Genomic DNA, 21,913 nt, shown 5'->3' on the forward strand with positions numbered 1-21,913 from the left:
TGGTGTGCACACTGACCAGAATTATTTTTTTCAAGTCTAATTCCAACTGCTCAGTTATGCTACTAGAAATGTGTACAATTGAATAATTCAACATTTGCTGGGAAGACTTTTCACTACAATTCACTGTCTAGACACCCAAATAAAATTTTAAGTGTGAAAGGAAACGTTTTCCAGAAACCCAAAATTCAGCTTTCCAAAATTTAAGCAGTATATTGTAGCATATTCCACAGTTCAATACAGAGTTGTACACAAATGAAGAACATCACAATGTACTTACTGTGAAGAAAAGATGAGATCACATGTTATTATAAGCAACCTTTGCTCTTACGAACTTACCTCTCAATACTGTTGAGATATGATGAACCATCATGTCCGCCGACAGCATATAAGAGATCATCAACAACGGCAACCCCCACGCCACAACGTCGTTTACTCATGGGTGCAACCATCCGCCATTCATGCGTTTGCGGGTCAAATCTTTCAACGCTGGAGATAGCATCACCACTGCACCAACCCCCAACTATTCAGAATAATTAAAATAAATATTCAATAATTGTAAAATTAAAATCTTCAGAAAGACACCAAGAGTTTATTATTAAACAAGAATCTTAGTTTCAGACAGTGGCAAAGATGGTTGACATGACAACCTATATCGGTACAATGTACCAAGAAAACTAACTTGCTGAATAAACGAACAAAACAATGGCCTTGATGTGTGAAATGATCGATTGAAGGGTCTGCTTAGTAGAGTATTGCTTTGATCCTATACGTGCTCCAGTTGAAATGAATTCTAGTATCTTCACATTTTTTAATTTCCTCAGCTTCTTAAGGAGTACTCGGTATATGATGAATACATGGATGAACAGCAAATTATTAACACAACTGCTTTATACTTAGATAAAAAAAAACTGTTAAAATACACCAATGCATAAGTACAACTGAAAGTGGTAGTAGGTAAACATACTGTAAAACATGTTGAAATAGCTACATACTATTTTAGCAAATTGGGTTAAATGACGTATTAGCGAAATGTTGATTTAGCGAATCCCTCTTGTCTTGTTTATTTTAAGGAAGTGCTCCAGATTATTACGTTTCCTGTGTTGTTTACAAAGTGTGTGGAGAAAAAGACGTTGTTTGGCGGCCATTTTAAATTTATTATGTCATCAGCGACATCTTAGCGAATTAGTTCTCTCGCTAAATTTGCTAAAAAGACATGCTCGCGAAAAAGACATGTTTTACAGTAGTCCTAGGTAATTAGTATATAATAATAATGAGATGTTTTTGACAAACTATTCATATCTGTCATTGAAGAACGTCTGGTTATATATAGAATAACTACTAGGGACTACAATTACCTAATACCATTCAGTGATTGCATATTTTGCTTCCCGCACCCCAATTATTGAAGAGGGAAAGCTGGTGTCCAATCTCTGATAAAGTTATCGAGGGTCAAATTTCAATTTCTTAAAATTTTATAAGTGGGACTTGCCAAGACACTAGCACTAACCATGACCATTTTCTGTATATAATATATATCTGTCTATGCAGCCTTTACTAATTTCATGAATACAACTGCATTGACTGAAATACTTGACAGGAATTTTAGAAGACTGAATGTGAGAGTAGAATTGTGAAATTTGTCTTTTTTAATTCAAAATTACTTCAAATTGCAAACTCTGTGGATTCTTCAAACACTGAGGGCACTTTTGCAGTATAAAGTACTTATTAATCGAGTCACCCAAATTTTCCTTCACCAATTCAACCATTGATAAATGAATGTATAATTTTAATAATTAACATTATATGCTTACAAAGTGAAAATCGATGCATTTGAAGTCATCCACAAGGATAATAGTCACTGAAATTTCATATCTACTACAGAATTTTGACTGCCATAAAAGTTTTTTCCTGGCTGTATAAAATAAAAAGGCGAGTACAAATATACCCCTTACCAGCAAATAAAACTTCACCGCATCTGATAGGTTTCCTGGGTCGTGTTCTTGGTCCTTGCATCAACGGTCTTTCTTGGGGTAATAGTAAATAGTTCTTGGCTTCATCAACAAGATCTCGGCATGATTCATCACTCTTTATGAGTAGATCCGAACCAACTGTACCAACTAGAAATTTAGGATTTAGTAGCGGCAGTCGAACATGTTCAAGGACCTATGAAGATAAAGTGTGTTTTACGCATTGTTTTGCAAAGGTTGAACTCACTTGAGAACTTAGAAAAAGCAAAGATATACCAACAGCACTATTAAACTAGTCATCTGTCAGCGTAAACAACGTAACTGAGCTGTCTATAAAATGTTATATGAATTGTTACAGACACATTTCAAATATGTTACAGACGTCTCCCTCCAAAATGTGCATCATATTTACGCATAATTGTATGTTTACAAATCAGATGCAGCAACGCAGTGTATGGTGGAAATAAGAATACAACCGATGGTGCATACACTCCAATGCAAATCCTTATAAAATGCATTTGCATGTTTTAAATCACAAAATTACGACTAAAAGCATCGATGCTATGTGTCAATCAAAATTTGTTCATAACCGCTGTGACATCTTGTCTAAAGGATCCCATACACCTGATGATTTTTAAAAAGAAAGTCGAAAATGTAAAGTTGCCGCAGACGATCCATCAATAATATGAACAGCTCCGCTGTTGATGAGGTCTAGCAGAGCTAGCAATTTGATTTTAAAGATGGTACCTGTGGTAACAAACATCGCCTGTCTCCTATAATGTACTTGACCCATGCCATTACAGCACTATACACTTGTTCTTCAGTTCGGACGTTCAATTCATCACTGCCAATGATTTCTATGAGTTGATTGACAGGAAGCAGCATGAATTCCTCACTTTCCATTACCTGAAACATACAAGTTATCAAAGATGTTTCATGCAAGGACAAAAAAACTTGTGCGTATTCAGGTGGCACAGAGTGTTGATTTCAATCTCCACACATACATTTGTACCTCTGTTAGGAATAGAATCTTTATTGCTATTATATCCTATATTTGAGGTTTTGATGAAATATACAATAGAGTAAAACATAGAAAATAACGAACACTAACAATACAGGAAAAAACAAGACAGTAAAATTTCTAGACATAGAAAAACTGGTTACCGGGGTAATTTGTATTTTCTGAAGCAGATGGTTTATGCATTTCCCATTTAATTGAATTTTCTTGTACTGGTATATTAAAACAGTTATAGATGTGTTTTGCCATATCATTTATAATGTTTTCATCTTTATAGTTTAAAATATTAATTTATAATCATTCATTGTGTTATTCAGTTTAGTCATGCTTACAAATTGAAAATATTGAAAAAACAAACAAAACAGCCATGACATAGTTTGAACAAATTTCCATTTTTGGCAAATTTCGGCATATTTATTTTCCGTCTTGTTTACATCAGTCACAGCAACAGCGCGACATGTGATCAATGACTGTTGCCAATTATGCAGACAAATAAGATGAAGGTATGAAAGAGGAAAAAGTTGTTACAATAAGGTTATTTGGGAATACTCCAAAGTATGCACCCAGGCAATACAAGATTGCATCTCAGTGCAGATCGTATCAACACCTGCTACACATCAATTTCAAATAAAAAAATGCTCCTCAGAAAGAATGAAAATGGTAACATAACAAAGAAAAACACATACACTAACAAAAGTCACAATAATACACGAACAATAATTACAAAAAATAAAATACAGAATTGACAATGGGCCATTCCAGTTTATATCTGCACCCCCCTGTTGATGAGTTTGTGTGTTTAGTTCATACAGGGTATAATTTCCATGGGTGTATAAGTCATACAAAGTTGTATTTCCAAATCACCATTCACCATACAGTAATGGAAATCCAAAACTATAGTTCCTACTTATGGTGTTGATGAGTTCCTTTGTGCCACCATACAGAGTATGATTTCCAAATATAACTCTCATCATATGCTAATTTACCAAGTTCAAAATTTTATATTTGATAATGGAAATCCAAACTAGTCCTGATTCATGGTGTTGATGAGCTCATTCATGCCACCATACAGAGCAGGATTTCCAAATATAACTCTCGTCATATGATGCCAATTTTCCAAGTTCAAACTCCAACTGCGGTAAAGGGGAGGGACATCATATTAGTCACAGAATTAGCATTTTAAAACAAGTGGCCTGTCAGCTGAGATAGCTCTGCTGTTAGCAATACACATTTCAATTGAAGAACTGAAGATACATGTATCATTAGAAAATGAACAATATGTATAGTATCAAAGCAATCGGACTTGACAAGAAGACGAAAATATCACTTTTTACAAAAAATGACAAAAATATTCACCAAAATTAGAGAATTGAAGGTATCATCATGAAATGAACAAATCTGAGAGAGGTTCACATATAGTACCTATATATGTAATATCAAAGAAATCGAGCTTGCGGATTTTAACAAGAAGTCGAAAATATTACTTTTTACCAAAAATGACAAAAATATTCACCAAAATAAGAAAATTAAAGATATCATCATGAAATGAATAATCTAAGAGAGGTCTACCCAAGACTACATATACATATACACCAAGTATCAATGCATTCAGGCTTGTAGTTTTCAAGAAGACACGAACGACACTGACGAACAATCACTCATATGATAAGCTCCACTCACATCACCCACAAATTAAAACGTGAGTGCGCGGGGGACTATCAGATTGTCTGTAAGTTAGGCAAGCTTGACAAGGCCAGGGGTACATCACCAGTGGCGGATCTAAGGAGGTTCTTGGGGTCCGGGGGACCCCCCCCCCCCATTGAAAAATCTATTCAATTTGTTTTTATAATATAAAAAAATCATTAACTTAGTCTGGCGATTTTAAAGTTTGGACACCCCCCCCCCCCCCCCCGCCCCATAAAATAATCCTGTATCCGCCCCTGATCACATAACGTTACACAAATACAATATACAGGGTTGCCATTCAAAATATTCCATAAATTTGTGATTGTTGAACCTAATAAACAATGACTGCTGAAACATTTGTAATCACGCTGTCCTCATGTTTAAAAATAATCCTCGCAGATAGGCAAAATTAAACATCAGATACGACTCAAACTTTAATTTCAATATGACTGGGAGTCAAACATATATTAATCGTAATATTTTTGCACATTAAATTTTGTTGAAAAAAGTTTTTTGTTTGAGAGGATGTTTTATCAATCAAAACAACCTTTAATGAATGTATTCAAAAGAAATATTTAATAAATTCTTTCATATTCACAGCAAAGATACTTGGGGTGGTCTCTGTTAGATTTTGTCAAAATATGCAAATCTGGATTTTTAGTGAATATTTTTGGGGAAAAATGTTATTTTTGACATCTAGTCCAAACCTGCAAGTCCAATCGCTTTCATATTTGCGGCAAATATACTTGAAGTAGTCTTCTGTCAGATTTATTAAAAAATAGAGATAGCTTCACCAAATGAACAACTTTGAGAGAACTTTGTACATGTGTCTACATTTTTTCTACATGTCTGACTTTTTGGAGAAGAAGTCGAAAAGATGAATTTTACAAACAAATTCACTAAAAATAGAGTTTTGCATACAATGTCATTTTGACACAAATTTTACTTTGATTAAGAATCAGCCCAAGTACCTTTGGTGCAAATATGAAAGCATTTGGTCAAGCGGTTCTGGAAAAGAAGATGAACAGTAAAGTTGGATGTGGATGGTCAGTCATACCATGAGCTCTGCTAAGTCATCTTCGATGACAATAGAGCTAAAAATTGTCTACAGGACTATCGAAATCAGAAAGGAAATCAAACGGGCGGTTCACCACGTTCATCTGCGGCCACTACCCAAGTTTCAAATAAACGTACCGGTACTTTCTTATTTTGGATTGTATATTTATTTATTTTTTTAAATTAAAAAAAAAAAAATTTGTTTTAAATAAAAAATCGTGCAGTTTCCCCATCGACATCAAAGCCAATTTGTGGAAATCGTATCGCAATTACTACTGAGTAATAATCAACAATTGCAACACTTAATAAGTAAGGTATTCACTTGTGAAATTCATGACCGGCTTGCGTACCATGATTATTTGCTACTAAGCAATGCATTCATGTTTAGTGATTGTCCGTCGTCGTCTGTCGTCCGTGTCAATGTTTTACTTTTTCGACTTCTTCTTGAAAACTACAAGCCTGAATGCTTTGAAACTTGGTGTTTATGTACCTTGGGTAGACCTTTCTCAGATTTGTTCATTTCATGATCATATCTTCAATTCTCTAATTTTGGTGAATATTTTTGTCATTTTTGGTAAAAAGTGATATTTTTGACTTCTTGTTAAAAATCGCAAGTCCAATTGCTTTGATATTACATATATATGTACTACATGTGGACCTCTCTCAGATTTGTTCATTTTGTAATGATATCTTTAATTCTCTAATTTTGGTGAATGTTTTTGGCATTTTTGGTAAAAAGTGATATTTTCAACTTCTTGTTAAAAACCGCAAGTCCAATTGCTTTGATATTACATATATAGGTACTACATGCGGACCACTCTCAGATTTGTTCATTTTGTAATGATATCTTTAATTCTCTAATTTTGGTGAATATTTTTGTCATTTTTGGTAAAAAGTGATATTTTTTTCTTGTTAAAAACCACAATCATTTATGGTGAAAAATGATATTTTTGAATTCTTGTTGAAAACAGCAAGTCCCATTGCATTGATACTATCCATATTATTCATTTTCTAATGATATCTTCTGTTCTTTAATTGAAATGTGCATCGCTAACAGCGGAGCTATCTCAGCCGAGAGGCTGCTTGTTTATTCAAAACTTTACCAACAAAACTAAAAAAATTAATGTATATTATATATTTTTTTTATAATGTGAAGTTTTTTTGATTGACTGTAATTTTTCAAAATTTCATGACGCCTATTGTAAAACCTAATTAAGGCCTTTCACTCCCGTGACGTCTTAATTAGAGTGCGCCTATTTAAAAGATTATACGGTATCTTGCTTTTCGTCAGCCACGAATGTCACACTAGAGGAACTTTATCGATGAAGCCGACCAGCCCGTGCATTTTTATCAACACACAGTGACATGCAAATCGAGAAAACTTTTGTCCTTACAACTGATCAAATTTTGTGAAATACATCATCATTGTAGTGATTGGTTTGCTGTTTGACTATATCTCGCGGCCTGACAAACAAAAATTTGTATATTTCTAGAAATGCATCATTTGTTATATACTTGTATTCCTATTACAGGGAACAGTAAAAAGTTTGCATATACACCAGTAAGAGCACATTCATTTTGGAAATTTTTCGGGGGATATGTTTATTCCGTGGGGTATGTTTATTTGGGTTTGAAGATTTGTCCGTGGGGTATGTTTATTTGGGACTTGAGAGTGTAGATGCGCGTGGAAAAGGTGAGGCGCAGTGTTGTATATATGCCACTCTGCATGTACGTGCAAATTTGACTAGCACGTGGCATTCTAATCATAACTTGCGCGCAAACCAGAAGTTCGCTGAGTTGGAACAAAAGAAATGTACGCGCAAATATCAGACTTGTGGGTGTGTGGGCTTGCATGTGGCTATCTAATTATAAATGCCTATGAAATATGGAAGTATTAAGTATATTGAGAATACAGCGAAATCATTGCAAGAAGTTGCACTAGTCTTCACTCCATATTGATTAACATGCACCACCCATTTGGTTAAAGATCCTTATTGATACAATATTATACATAAGAGATTGGTCAGTAACTTCGGCCTAGGGGGGATCGGCAGATTCCATTTTGCCAGCTGTAAATCTCAGTTGACCCACCCCCTATCAAATAAAAAAAAGTGGGTGACACCGCCAAAACATATTTTAAAACTTAAAACATGCTGACCCCCCCTAAAAAAAAACAAAGAAACATTAACAGTTTTGACTCTGACATGATTACAAAATGTATTATATGTGCATTGAAAATATCATGGTTTGCCATAATTTTGACATAATTTTTAGCGTTTGCATTTAATAGACCTTAGTAGGGGAGGGGAAGCATAAAGCCAAAAAACAACTACAGAAAAGGCTGCAGGAAGGAGGGAAATCTATGTTGCTAAAGATAGTAAATAAAAGCAAAGCTGTGGAGTACTCACTCGATATACGCCCTTATATTTTAATTTATATATCAGCATTTTCACAAATTTAACTTTTTTGACTTGCTGAACAAAAACTGTCACTGCTCTTTGTACTAATTGCTGTGTTGTCTTTCCGTCTCCTGTTATAATTGGATAAATCCAGTAAATATCTTATACAATGGTGAGTGACTACAGACTTTAAATAAAATAATCTGATATCAGCAGCACATGGACTTGGGATGTGTTTAAAACTTAACTGTATAATTGGGGTTCTAGCCGCATTGCATAATCTGTTAGTTATTTGGCAACTTTAACCTCAAAATATTTAGTCTATAAAATTTTTTGCATCAACAAATTTATAGGCAATATAGGTAATAGTTATTATTAAGAATACATTTGTACGGCTAACTTTTTTATCGTTTGTTCTGAAATAATTTTTTTATAAATATATGCATGAGCACGTGTTAATTCTGGAAAACATATCAAAAACACGGTGACCCCCTATTCGCACAATCAAAAACAGGGTAAACCCCCCCCCCCCCCCCACTGATCCACCGACCCCCCTAGGCCGAAGTAACTGACCAATCCCTAAGCTTTGGTAAGCTTCCAATTATTATTTCAGTCAATCACGAAATACAACACAGTGGTCCGCTTTACTCATTCTTAATTGTGGAGATGAATGAATTTCAGCTGTACGTAAAATGTATGTGTATCAAATATGATACACATCCACTCGTTTGATTTGACAGTGTTTCATGCCTGTCATTCGCAGAAACATTTATCACCGCGCCACTTTTTTGCCTTCCAGTATTAACATTACTAGTTCGAGTGGCCTGTGAATTATTTACAACTGATTTGTTTCAGGCTTGTTGGCGAAACAAGACTTGTTAAAATAAACAACTTCGGTCCTATAGCAACCGGGCTGGTATAGCGCGAACAAGCATGTGGGGAAAGCTGGCGCAAAACACTTGTAGTTGCAAACGCTGAGAACTTCAAAACACCGGACGCGGTATGCCTTTGATGTGAGGTCGTTTGAGACGGCGTAGTTGGACTATTCCATTGCTTTTATGGGTATACGAAACATTGCTTTAACACTGAAATGGATATTAAAAAGCAACAGTAATTAGCAGTTTGTTGATATTTGATGTTGTCATTTACTTTGTATTAGTAATATCATTAAGGTCTATGGTAATATTAGTTTGCGAGTGTCAGGTACTCAGTTTCCCGTTTAATGGCATGTCCCATTGCCAGTCAATTTTTCCTATTAATATCTTACTTTTAGTTTCACCTCTATACCATCGCGATGTACCCTCCGATATCACGTTTTGCAACAACGACATTTTGAATGCATAACAAAATACAGTTAATTCGAAAATTTTATAATAAGGCTAGCTGACGTCGGCCGCTGCTCTTGCTGGGACGTAACCAAACCAGCCTAGGACGGAAGTGTTGCACAATGCCTTGGCGATTCCATTATATTTTAGATGTCTTCCTTAAAAATAAACGAGTTTATTATTTTTATAAAACGTTCAAAATGAAATTAATTTATTAAAATGTGGAGTATATGCGTCCATGAAATAATAAAGTGTACGATAACAATGAATAAAACGTTGTTTGATAAACTCGGCGAATAGAGGAATGTATATTTATCGCAACAACAATAGTATTCCACGACTTCCACGATATCGAATATAAAAACTTTTCAACAATGCAAACAGATGATTGCTGAAATAAAATAATCATTATCAAATCTATGTCAAAAGGTCAAGTTGCGTGAATACAATTTTAACGAAGGACGCGCTCCCTGGACGCGCTGATAAGAGAAGTGACTCCTGAAAACTGAATGTTCTTTGCGAACTATCACTGGGAGAACGCAACATCAGTGCATTGGGCAAATGAATCAACAGCCATCTCTGCATGTTTTCGGGATTGTTTACTTATTTATTTTTTTACGATGCAGGCAGCTATTTTGCACCTCTTTGCGATTTTTCCCAGATTTTCGGTGTTGGCAAATACGTTGACAACTCCGAAAAGTTCGACTGCCGATACTTATTTATACGGACGCAACTTAGAATAAAGAATAAACCAATGTGTTGGGGCAAATAAGTCATGTGTATACTCTTGATTCATTCCTTTCAAAGAGTCTGACTTGTACCTTTCAGTTTTTCTCAACTTTTATTGGCACCCATGAACTGGAATAGTTCACATTCAAATTTAAAACTCAACTCAACATCTAGCTATTACACCGAACATTACAACACTTGTATATATTTTATTATAATATTTTATATCTTTATATGTTATTGGCATTAAATGCTCCATGTTTAAGTTTGCGTAATTGTTACGAATGCAACGCATTGTCAAGTCAGTAATATATCAATATTCACAGACCCAATACGTTGAGTTTGCGTAATTATTATGAAAGCAATTAGAATGTTGAACTATTCAGAGCCGGTACAATATTGTAAACAAATTTGCCTAAATAGAAAAGCAGCGCACTAAGAAAACGATTTTGAAATATTCAAAGCCAGTACAGAGTTGCGTAATTACAGTGCTGTGAGATATAATAACAATTTCAATAGATCGACGCGCGGAACACGAAAGAAAAAGGTTGCTAAGGTAACGCGCCAGTTCAGCGCGTGACTTGGAGGTCAAACTTCGGCCAACACACACTTGATGTCAACATCGCCTGAAGCAAGTTTCGCTAAGACGTACTTGAAGTTCATTTGCGCTCCAAAATGATGTCGCAGCATATTTTGTAATCCATGATACACCCCGTTTCGACTTTGGCTTGCTTTTCCTTCTTAGTGCATGTTCTTGTTCACGTAAAATGCGATCTCTCACCAATGTATTAAAACACTTTGAATTTATACTTTGCGTGATTATTGTCTACGCGAAACATTAATCTTTGTAAACATTTTCTTAGAGTATGCATGATGTATATTCACATAATCATGCGATCATATTTTATATTATGTTGATTTCTATGTCTTTCTGGATCCTTTGTGCTTTCATTTCATTTTCGCGTACATTTCCTTTGTTCTAACTTGTATTTTATTGCCGCACGCAAGTCTGGTTTGCGCGATGATTATGATTAGAATGCCATGCGAAAGTCTGACTTGCGCGTACGCGCTGAGAGGCATATATAAAACTGCGCCTCACCTTTTCCACGCGCAACTAACATACAAGACGACTGTGGTCAACTGGCATCATGGAATCTATGCATACATTTGCATAAAATGTGATCACCATTCGTTTGATTTCCTACTCTCCCCTAAAGCTAATATATAAAACATGGTATGTAAAAAGTGTTATTTTGGCCAGTGAGCACACAAGAAAATTCTTATTTTATGTGCAGTGGTATAATATTCTAAATATTTGAGCAACCTGTCTTACAACATGCAGTGGTTTTGCTAAGGTAGGGAAACATAAGTAACAATTTGGAGGAAACACGTAAAATATTCATATCCTATCCTTACATCTATTTCGGGGGGGGGGGTGAAATGGCTGGAGAACTGCGGTAACATTTACCTGCTTACTGCCCTTAAAAAAACACTGGTCTGGTGCATATACCGTACTAGTATTGAAGTCATGAAATTGTTTACTTCCTTAGTCTTTGTGATGTTATAATGATTTCAGAGTGTCTACAATGTCAATAAAATGTTTAAAAGTCTTACTATGAAGACTATAACATTATATGACATTAGTAACATCACAAACGAAGCAATATAACAATGATATTAATATTATATGCACAGACTATTTCATATACCACTCTTAAACCAAAAGGCGGTGCATATTATTACCCATGCTTGCCACAAATTAAGTGTGTTAACTAGTTACAAATATTTCATCAAATACAATGTAGTATCATTTATGTGTTTTATAACAGTCTTAATTAAACACAGTTACGATAACCATGGAGTATTTGATGTGTGGCTACCCTGTGGCTCCTGCAGGAGATAGTTTGCAATTTATTTCATGATACATGTAACAAATTGGTGGATTAAAAAATGTACCTGTCAGACAGATTCAATCATCTTTTCCTTCATTGTTTTCCTAAGTTTAAACTTAAAAACAGATTCCCATTTGATATAGTGGCAGCTAAACTTGAGTTCAAAGATATAGCTTAAATACTGCAATAGCTTGCCTTTTTGCCATACAATGTTGGAAAGCTAACCTCATCAACTGCTATGTAAAGATAATTATTAGACCCATTCTGTTGAGTGGCCATCCTTATCTAATTTCAGTAATAAATATTTCATACTGGCCAAATTGTGTTACCATATACAATCAGAATTCCAAGTTTTTTTAGTCATACAGTGTTGGAAATCCAACCTCATCAACCGGTATGTGGCGAGATAAACAAGGCCACATTTAATTTAGTAGCCATAACTGCCTGGATTTCCAGGAAAAAAATTTCCATACACGTCTGGATTTCCAGATTCTGTTTCTCCATATACAGTTGGAATTCCGGGGTATTTTCCCCATCATACAGTGCTGGAAATCCGACCTCATCAACAGGGGGGGTGCAGATATAAACTGGAATGGCCCAATTAAGGAGGTACTGCTATCTTCGAAGAAAATTGTTTTTAATAAACTTTGCCAGTGATATATGGATCATAGTGTTTTTGCTTTTCATTAAAATTAGGAACATTTTAAGATTGTTTAGGCAATATGATAAGTGCCTCTAACATATTTGAGGTATATTGTGTAGTAATAACATCATTTTGTCTACAGTAAACAGATAAATGTTTATCTCATAGTCAGTTTGAGTTTGCAGATGAAAAAATTATTAACTATAATCGAGAACCACATCTCTAAAGTGCACATAAAATTGCCTGTATTTATACTTTATTAATAACAAACCAAAAATTGGATGGACCATTAATATACGACTTATTTGACTACTACACACATTTGTAATCAATGTTAATGCATGAGCTACTAATAGAGCAAATACTGCATTTGACTTACCTCTTGAAAATTATGTTGTGTAAATTTATCAGCAATTCTCAGCAAATCTCGGCACGCGTGGGTATCGGCAAATGCACGTATTCCTAAACAATTGGAAGGATCTAATTGTCTTTTCAGAAATTCACAACAAGCATCTTGTATTTCCTGTAGCTGTAATAAACAAGCTGCTGGTAAGAGTGTCTGAACATTGCCTTCCTCGACTGTGATGGAGGATGTGTATGCAAAGTCTATTAACAATTCCATGGCATTCTCATCAATGTCTCTTATTGTCACTTCAGTTTGTCTACTCTCTGCAAGTTCACCAGTAAACATGGCATGGAAGTACAGACTACATGCTGACAATATAACCCTGTGTGCGTATATCCGTTTCTGTCCAACAATAATGACAACATCGCAAAGTTCCCTGTGTTTTCGTAAGTTGTTGGTTGCTTCAAGGGTCTGTCGAGGATGTTTATCTGAATTATAGACCAGTCTTGCAGGCTGCATTTGAGGGTCTAAACATCCTTGCTCCCCCATCATGGTTTAAAGGAAAGTTTTTTTTCCTGAGGAACTGAAAAAAATATATATTGAGTATAAAAATTATTCAAGATATACACAACCATTAGGATAGTGAGTCACTAAATTTTATTTTTTGGACGACTCGCATTCTTTCTTGGGATGTTATTACCTACAGCCACATTACATGTACAAGGTGGAAGCAGTCAATAAATTTGTCTTTATTACATTTAAATATGAATGTAAATAGAGTGATTGCACATAACAGAAGACATTACTGATCTGAATTAATTTTTCCAGCTTAAACAATTTACAGCAAGTCTTGTAAGTAGAGTATTTGTTCACTAATTTGCTGACAACTTTTGTTTTGACTCATACAGAAGACGTACAATTAGAAATACCCTTCATTCTGTCACCATCAAATGGTAGTCATCTCTAAAAAAAAAACCAGTATTTTAAATAAGTTTAAGATGTTTTACAGAGCGGAAAAGTATGCAAAATTGTTTGTGATAGTAAATTCAGTGTTATCTAAACCAAAGTTTTTACTAGCCCCAATACTTCTAAAACTTAATTAATAAGTTATATTTTCACCACTAATTTGAGAAAAGTCATGCAAAACGCCAATTTCCAGTTACTTGAACACAGTAGGAAGCCATACCGTCGGCTATTAAGCGCAAAATCTCATAAAAAGTGCAAACCCAGAAGTTGACAACCAACCCACGGCTGATGAGCACAGCTATTTCGAGAATGGCCATTTGGGGAAGTCGTTTTGTGGACAACAACAACACACGTACCTTGCCGATTGTAAACACATAGAATGCCTACAAAGTTTGGTAATAATGTTATTATATGAGTAGTAGGGAAATTTACCGGCGACTGACTATAACTATGCCGATCCCACTTTAGGTCATTTTTTATTATCCAGGAAACGTTCCGAGCGCCTGTGGTTTGGACCCCTCGCCCTTTCGACCCCTGGACGATTAGACCCCTCATGTGTTTTGCGATTGTACTATACTGTCTTTTATAGAACAAAGCATTTACAAAGCAAAGCATCATTGGAAGTTCAATGTTGAAAAGACGTGCTTTGTTTCAGTGGTCTAAAGTTTCACGTTCGTCCACTCGATCGGCATCATGAAAAATACGAAATAAGCTTAGCATATGCAACTTTGTATATGTTTGCTAGTGTGTTTATTGAACATTGTAGTCTATTCCCTACTTGAATTCGAATTTCTACAAGTTGTCTTGGCCCCGGAAATGAACCCGACAGAATATAATTCAAATGAACATTCGCATTTTCCTGTTTGATGAAATAATGACAGCCATGTACCGGCTGTAAATATGTTTCTCGTATTTTCACCTAACTACTAGTATTTTGATTGGGGTAATCACAGCTTTACATGGAAAAGAACATTGACTTTTTCCTGAAAACAAAACAAAAAAGAAATGTGTTAATTGACTATATTGCTGTCCCTAAGAATCGAATGGTATAGTCCTATTGCTAAACAATAGCCTTGCGATAGTAAACAACATGGCGGACTGAACTCTCTCCAACGCCCAGGCATCGATCAGAAAAGATATCCGCTGTAATTTGCGACTCTGTTGCCAATTTTTTTTATTATCAACTAATTTTATACAGTGAAGTGGTTGTTGCTTTTGATCGGGCAGTATTCATATTCGTAATAAGAGTGGGTTCAAACGTTTGGGGTTGTGACGACAAGGGGTTCAACCGTCGAGGGAACGCCGTAATTCGCGATTCTGTTGCCAAAGTCAGGTATCTAGTTTTATCCAGTAAAATGTTGCAACTTTTGACAAATAATGCTGGGTGCAAATGTTGAGAAGTGTGACGTCAAGCGGTTATACCGTCGAGGGGTCGAAACGTCCTGGGGTCTAATCGTCCTGGGGTCCAAACGGCGAGGGGTCCAAACGACTTGTACGGCGAAAACAAGATTGATTGGCGTTAGATAACACATTTACTTAGCATATTATTGGAAGATGTAGGCTAACCAAACTAACACGAAAATGTTAATGAACCCTTACCGGTAGAACTGAATGTCGCCGTTACTCACACAGATCAACAGAACAGTCAAATATAGACAACACTTTCTTCTACTTCCGGGCTTTTTTACGTATCCCCTCAAAATGGCGTCACTGTCACTGACATCTCGCGTGATCGAGACCGTATTTTTGTTAATTTTCATCTTACGACAAAACTGTATTGATTGTAAACACAATTTCTATACAACATATGTGCTATACTGTACACCATGTCACAATATGTCATATTTCAAAAAGTATTTCAATGTTTAAACCGACATTCCCTTGAAATTCTGAACACGAGATTTTGTCGGGATCGTGACGTCATATATGTTGTAGGAAACCATTTTACCGGGGAATCACAGAAGTTGCTAACCTACATTTGAGCTTGAGTTGAGGACTAAACATTTTCTTTGAAATGACTACGGGGGACGACCAGCAACCAGCAGAAGACGTGCGCTCAGAAAGTGGGTCTGTTGAACCTCCATGCATTGAAAATATTCTCATAGAATGTATAAAAAAGGACGACGTTGAACGATTACAGCAATGTTATGACAACGAGGAAGACCCGCACTACGGGAAAGTCGATGAACTTTTGAACAAACGAGACGACGATGATGACAGAGCTCCGGTGGATTTGGCATGCACCATGGGCAGGTTGGAAATTCTGAGGTTTATGATAGAGAAAGGTGTTAACACAAATATACGAGACCATGAAGGAAAGTCGCCACTGGATTTTGCCTGCGTCCTCGGTAGACCTGAGATAGTGAGAGAACTTTTGGAGAATGGTTCAACTGAGGTCGACACAGCTACTGCCAGAGGTGAGTATGTGGGCATTTTATCACGGAGGTTGGGGAGGGAGAGTTTAGAGCTGGAGGTGAATTTAGTAAATATGTACTGTAATCAAACCCCATGATTAGATTTAGAGTACAACTACAAGGGTTTTGACCTCGTTCTTATTTTTTTTAAATAAGGGTTTGTATGTACCTTCATTGATTTATGAACTTATTGTGGTGCTGAATTTAGGTAATCTTAATACAGTAATATCAATTTGGCATCGCAAATAAAAGTCTACAAAAGTAGAATATTTCTTGTATTTCATCATCAAAAATATATATATTGTTTATTAAACTCTCATCAAAGCAAAACCATGACACAAAACACTAAGTTAGATGTTCTTAACTGAAGTAGTATACCGATAGTACGTAAGATACATGTACTTAAGGTGTCTGTCGGTACACTGATATATTAAAAAGTCATTGTGGATGTTGTTTTGCAGGGTATACAGCACTACATAGAGCAGCAGCGTGGGATAAATTAGATTGTATTAAATGTTTAGTCGAGTTTGGAGCTAACATGAAAATGAAAACAACTCACGGAGAACGAGCCAAGGAAATAGCATTGAGATACAACAGGACAGAGTGTGCCTTTTACCTTGACTGGGCAGGTAAGACAAATAGATATTATGAAAATACCACAAAATATGCAAGAAGGCATTATGGAAATCATATTGACCAACAAGTAGCATACTGCCTGATTGTATACTTTGCCAGTTTCTTGTGATTTTTGTAGTAATAATTTATTAAGAGATAACGACTAAAAATGCAAACAAAAAACATCATGTGCTGTACAAGCATTTGCTTTTAATAAAGGGATTCTATTTCATCTCATGCTACAGTGCTTCTGCATCTAATGTATCAAAAGAAAGTGTTTGAATGTAAAAGAAGTACGGTATACGCAGTTGATGTATCTCTGTGTAGAAGATGCAAATGCCGAATGTACTGAAATTTCATTGCCACTGACTGAGTTTCACTAAATGGAAAATAATTTGTAAGTTTTGGTTACTCAGTGAAGTCGTAATTAATTCATCACATTCACTTAATTGTATCTGCATTTCTTTGTTTGTGTGACATCAGAGGCAAGGTATGAATTACAACATCTTTGCAAGGAAACAAAAGAAACCATTGAAGATCCACAGAAAGTCTTGGGAAGACTGACTAAAGACGATAAGGTAAGTTAAACATTGCAGGGTTTTTCTGGAGATTTGATCATTATGCATCAAAGCGTTAATCTCACCGTGCTCTTACATATACAGATCACGTGTGACCAGGCTTTCTGCCAGCCACATGTCTACCTGCCATTTTAGCTACCACTTCCCGTTTTAGAAATGTACAAAATTTCATTTGACAAGCACAATTTATACAAACCTGTTCAATTTTCATTGGAAATTACCTGTAATTTACAAAATGACCACTGAAATTGGAAACATGTACATGTGTTTTCACAGTTTTTCCTTTGAATTATGTTATGTATGTTAACTTTTAAGCCGTTTCAAAACCCAATAAAATATTATTATTAGTATCGTAAAATCTGTAATAGAAGCTGCATTCCCAGTACATTTTTTTTTGAACAATTGAGAACCAGAAATTCATCATTTCTCATATGTGTAGATGCTCTAATAGCTAGAATAAGCACCCCTCTGTTGCATTATTGGTATATCACTTTCTGTACTTCTAGATTACTGCTCTAAATGCATGTAGTGAGAAGCAAGAATGGCTGGAAACGACAGAAAATCCAACTATTGAAGATTTTGTACAACAGAAGAAGGAATTTGAGGAGATATTACAACCTATACAAATCAAACTATCAGAACCACGTAAGTATCTTGAAGCATGCTTATAGCTTGTCATTTACATCATCTTCATTCTTTGTTTATAAAGATGCATCATATTTAGTAAATGCAGCTGAGATATAAACAAGACACACTCAAGATTTGAATTACAGATAAATGCTGCCTAGCAGTAAATTTTCAACATGTTCCCATGGAAACAATTATGATTTTTGGATATCATTGAACCTTACTCTGGTAGCCATTTTGAATTGAAAACTAGTTAGAGCACACTCTTGCATTACAAAATGCAATACCCCGAACATATTCTTCCAATATTATATATTCCTTTCTGAAATGCAAGGATGCATGCCATATACAGTTAGGTATTTTTCAGGAAGTATAACAACACTTGCATATTTCTTTAATAATGAATTTTTGTGTATTTTTTGCTCAGAATCAACCAATGATTAGTGGAGTAACATTACAGCTTGTCAGTCGGCTTAGATGAGGGCATAATTTATGCACAACCAGTTTTACAATCACTTTTAGTAGATTCTTTCATTTCTCATTTTATTTGTGACTCTATATTCAGAGTTGTTAGAATAGTGTTCAAGGTCAGTATGTTTAATAACACAGCCAAGTATAACACCAATTTGAACATAATCAAATTTAAAAACTCTAGTAAAAGTTATTAAACTAATTTATTCATAGTTTCTTATTTTTAATATCTAAATAATGCATGGTAAGTTATTTGAAAATCAATTATATTAAGTTATAAATATGTTTAATAGAGTAAACATTTTTACAGTATAGATTAAATGTTTTCTTCGGCATGATTTTGTTATATCACAGTTTTGATGCACGCTATAATAGTGTTTAGTTCTGTAATGTTTTGATATCCAGGGGGTGAGCACTCCTATTGTATTAGCTTGTGTGTGTAGCTGATTGGACTAAGTGATCTTTTTAAGTATTGATCTGATTAGAATGAGATGTAGGAAACGGCTCAGCTCTGGTCACTTTCGATTATACTAACATACACAATCTCTAACTATGATTTGACCTTACAAGTCTCAAATGTTCAACAGTTAATCAGACCTTTTGTTCCAAATTATTTTCTTTTCATGTTTCAGGCTTTTCTCTTGTGGCCACTTTCTTATTAATTGACAAATCCTGTCAGAGGAGAGGTGTCTGAACAATGTACTCTGGCATTCATTAAAATTATCCAGAGCCTCTATTTACTTCAAATTAAACACTGATTTGCTCAGCGTTTGCAATGTGGAGGTTTTAGCATATGAAATTTAAGACTAACTTTTCATAAAAATTCATGCATTTAGTAAAAGACGCTCATGTTCAGATAAGTAGAGCCCCCATGCTATAGTCGATAGATAGCATGTAACTTTTGCACTATTTTGAAATTCCTCGCACATTTGAGACATTTTAAGACCTCTGCAAAGTCATTTTTAAGGCCCTAAAAATGTAAAAATACAAATTCATTTTTGAAGATCAAACCCTGTATAGCTACAAGAAATTCAGCAAATTTGACTCAATGCATGAATTTACATATATTTTAAATCAACAACATCTTTACCGGTAATTAGTGAAATCACAGATAAGCTAATTAGCTAATTGGTCAAAAATATCTCACAATGTGTGAATTTGGTCCAACACAAACAATTTATTGAAAAAAAAAGAAGAAGCCTAGTCATAATTTTTGACAAAATTGGTAATAAATCGCATGGCAATGTTCATTAGTTTATTACGTACAATGATGAAGCTAATGTCCTACGGTACAATGAAATATCATTATTTTTTGTGTTACAGTTAAGCTTTTTGGGAAATGTGCCGTAATATTTTTTGAAAATTGCTATTTTTAGAACAATTCTAGAACACGATGTTAAAGAAAAATTGCATTTTTTGACACTTTTTAAAACCCAGATTTTTTAAATAATTCAGAATAACAAAAAGTACTCCATCATTAACAATTTATGTTTTTTTTCATCCTATGTAACCAGGCTAGATTTTGAGATATTGCATAATATCTCTGGCATAGGAACCTATGGTAAAAGTGTTATAATAGTGTCAAAATGGTGACTTTCCACTAAAATACAACCATCAATTTCTTGAAAAAAAAAGGCTGGTGACCACAAACTTTTTTTTTAGGTCAATACATATCCTTATATTGCCTTGGAGTACATTTTATTGGAAAATGAATAAATTCTGGGTTTTTAAATTTATGAATAGGCTTCTACCTTAATGTTGGAAAAATTTTGGTGGACAAAATTATAGTGTTGAAAAAGAATGGTTTTATTGTTCATTCAGCATAATTGTCATTTTTTTTCTTTATTTCTCTTTTCTTAACTGCTGAAATGTTACCCAAGATTCAAATATATTTTATGTTGCTTTCAACCACACACAAAGTCCAATCATCTCCACTCACAAAACTATAAAAATGGTGTAGACTGAACATAAAACTGCTAAAACTCTCAATTTTTATATTCTGAAGTGAATTTTCATGACAAAATAAACCTCTTAATTTGTTTCCATTTTACAAAATTCTGAACAACAAATAAATATATATAATGTAAGTGCATTAATTTATTACTGGGTTGAAATTTTGCTGTTTTCACTGATAAGTGAAATCTGCTAAATTAGAATCATGTGAACCTGTTAAATTACTGTAGAACTTGTTTAAACTAGCAAATTATTGAATTTTTAAAAAACAGTGGGTATGCTCAAAATAAAGAATTTATATCCCAGTAGAAATTAATGCTTTTGCAGTATTTTCAAAATTACACAGTGTGACACAAATATTTAGCTGTAGAAATAGGTCATATCAAATTGATAAACGTTTTTGTGCATGATCATTGATTTGTAAATTTGGGAAATGAGAAACATTTTTAATTTTTCTGTTATTCTGATTTTCACAGCTCCTGAAAAACCACATCGACGATAAACTTGAGTTTCCGCATGTTGTGTATATACTGAATTTTCTTCTCTGCTGCTGTTGCTGTTGTTGCTTCAACTACTAAGGATATCTCTTATCAGTACCACTTGGTTCCAACCACTGAACCTGTTAATAGAAGGCTCTTTGGATAAGTCTGGGGGTTCCATTCCATTCATTCTACCTCTACCGCTCATCACTTTATTCCCGGTGGAATTGATTGTTCTCAATAATGAAGAAATTGTTTTTTTACTGAATTGTGATATGTTAGATATAAAACTATTTTCACTAGTTTTTATCAAATGTGCGATTCAAATAAACTGACCTGATTTTTTATGTATATATATATTGTTCAAAATATGTTATTGAACTTTTTGATATTGTTTATCTTGAGATTTTTTATCAAAAATTGAGATTTGTGTATTAGATATATTTAATGAACCTGCCTTTTTATTGATTTATAACTCCTAATATGTCAGATCATATATTCAATATTTTGTTTGGACCAAATTAAACACTGTTTGTAAATTTTGATGAATATGTTAATGTCTTCTTAAAAGTAAACTAATGTATTCAAGTCATCCTTCATAAAAGCTGATAAAAGGTATCAGTTGTAATTATTATTCATACTTCTGACCTTTGGCCCTGCAATGTGAATAATTCTAGCCTCTTATTTATCCTTTTTAATGTTGAATTTGCCTTTCAGATGATAAACTCCAATAATTTTTTAATATTTGT

At 34.5% G+C, this 21,913-nt stretch overlaps 2 protein-coding genes across 2 annotated transcripts in view; one reads left to right on the plus strand and one right to left on the minus strand.

Moving 5' to 3' along the window:
• Positions 1-15,731, minus strand: part of LOC100370024 (kelch-like protein 20) — a 30,699-nt gene extending 14,968 nt beyond the window's left edge. The window contains exons 1-5 of the mRNA XM_085492060.1: positions 15,627-15,731; positions 13,095-13,644; positions 2,715-2,873; positions 1,953-2,163; positions 337-520 (exon numbers count right to left, since the gene is read on the minus strand). Coding sequence (XP_085348186.1) covers positions 337-520; positions 1,953-2,163; positions 2,715-2,873; positions 13,095-13,613 — 1,073 coding nt within the window. The 5' untranslated portion in view covers positions 13,614-13,644; positions 15,627-15,731. The remainder of the gene's footprint in view (positions 1-336; positions 521-1,952; positions 2,164-2,714; positions 2,874-13,094; positions 13,645-15,626) is intronic.
• Positions 15,732-15,891: 160 nt separating this feature from the next.
• Positions 15,892-21,778, plus strand: LOC100370169 (ankyrin repeat domain-containing protein 45-like). The gene is made up of 5 exons (XM_002738078.4): positions 15,892-16,444; positions 16,903-17,070; positions 17,540-17,634; positions 18,141-18,279; positions 21,162-21,778. Exons 1-5 carry the CDS (start codon positions 16,042-16,044, stop codon positions 21,185-21,187), a joined length of 831 nt encoding a protein of 276 aa, XP_002738124.2. The 5' UTR covers positions 15,892-16,041; the 3' UTR covers positions 21,188-21,778.
• The last annotated feature ends 135 nt before the right edge of the window (positions 21,779-21,913 follow it).

Source organism: Saccoglossus kowalevskii, chromosome 17 (assembly GCF_978046115.1).
Source record: "Saccoglossus kowalevskii chromosome 17, keSacKowa6.1, whole genome shotgun sequence".
Taxonomy (NCBI): Eukaryota; Metazoa; Hemichordata; class Enteropneusta; family Harrimaniidae; genus Saccoglossus; species Saccoglossus kowalevskii.

Excerpts from the sequence above, each read along its gene's own strand:
- LOC100370169 (XM_002738078.4), top strand. The coding sequence starts at position 16,042 with ATGACTACGGGGGACGACCAGCAACCAGCAGAAGACGTGCGCTCAGAA. Across the intron at positions 16,445-16,902 it reads CGACACAGCTACTGCCAGAG|GGTATACAGCACTACATAGA; the intron begins GTGAGTATGTGG and ends GTTGTTTTGCAG. Across the intron at positions 17,071-17,539 it reads CTTTTACCTTGACTGGGCAG|AGGCAAGGTATGAATTACAA; the intron begins GTAAGACAAATA and ends GTGTGACATCAG.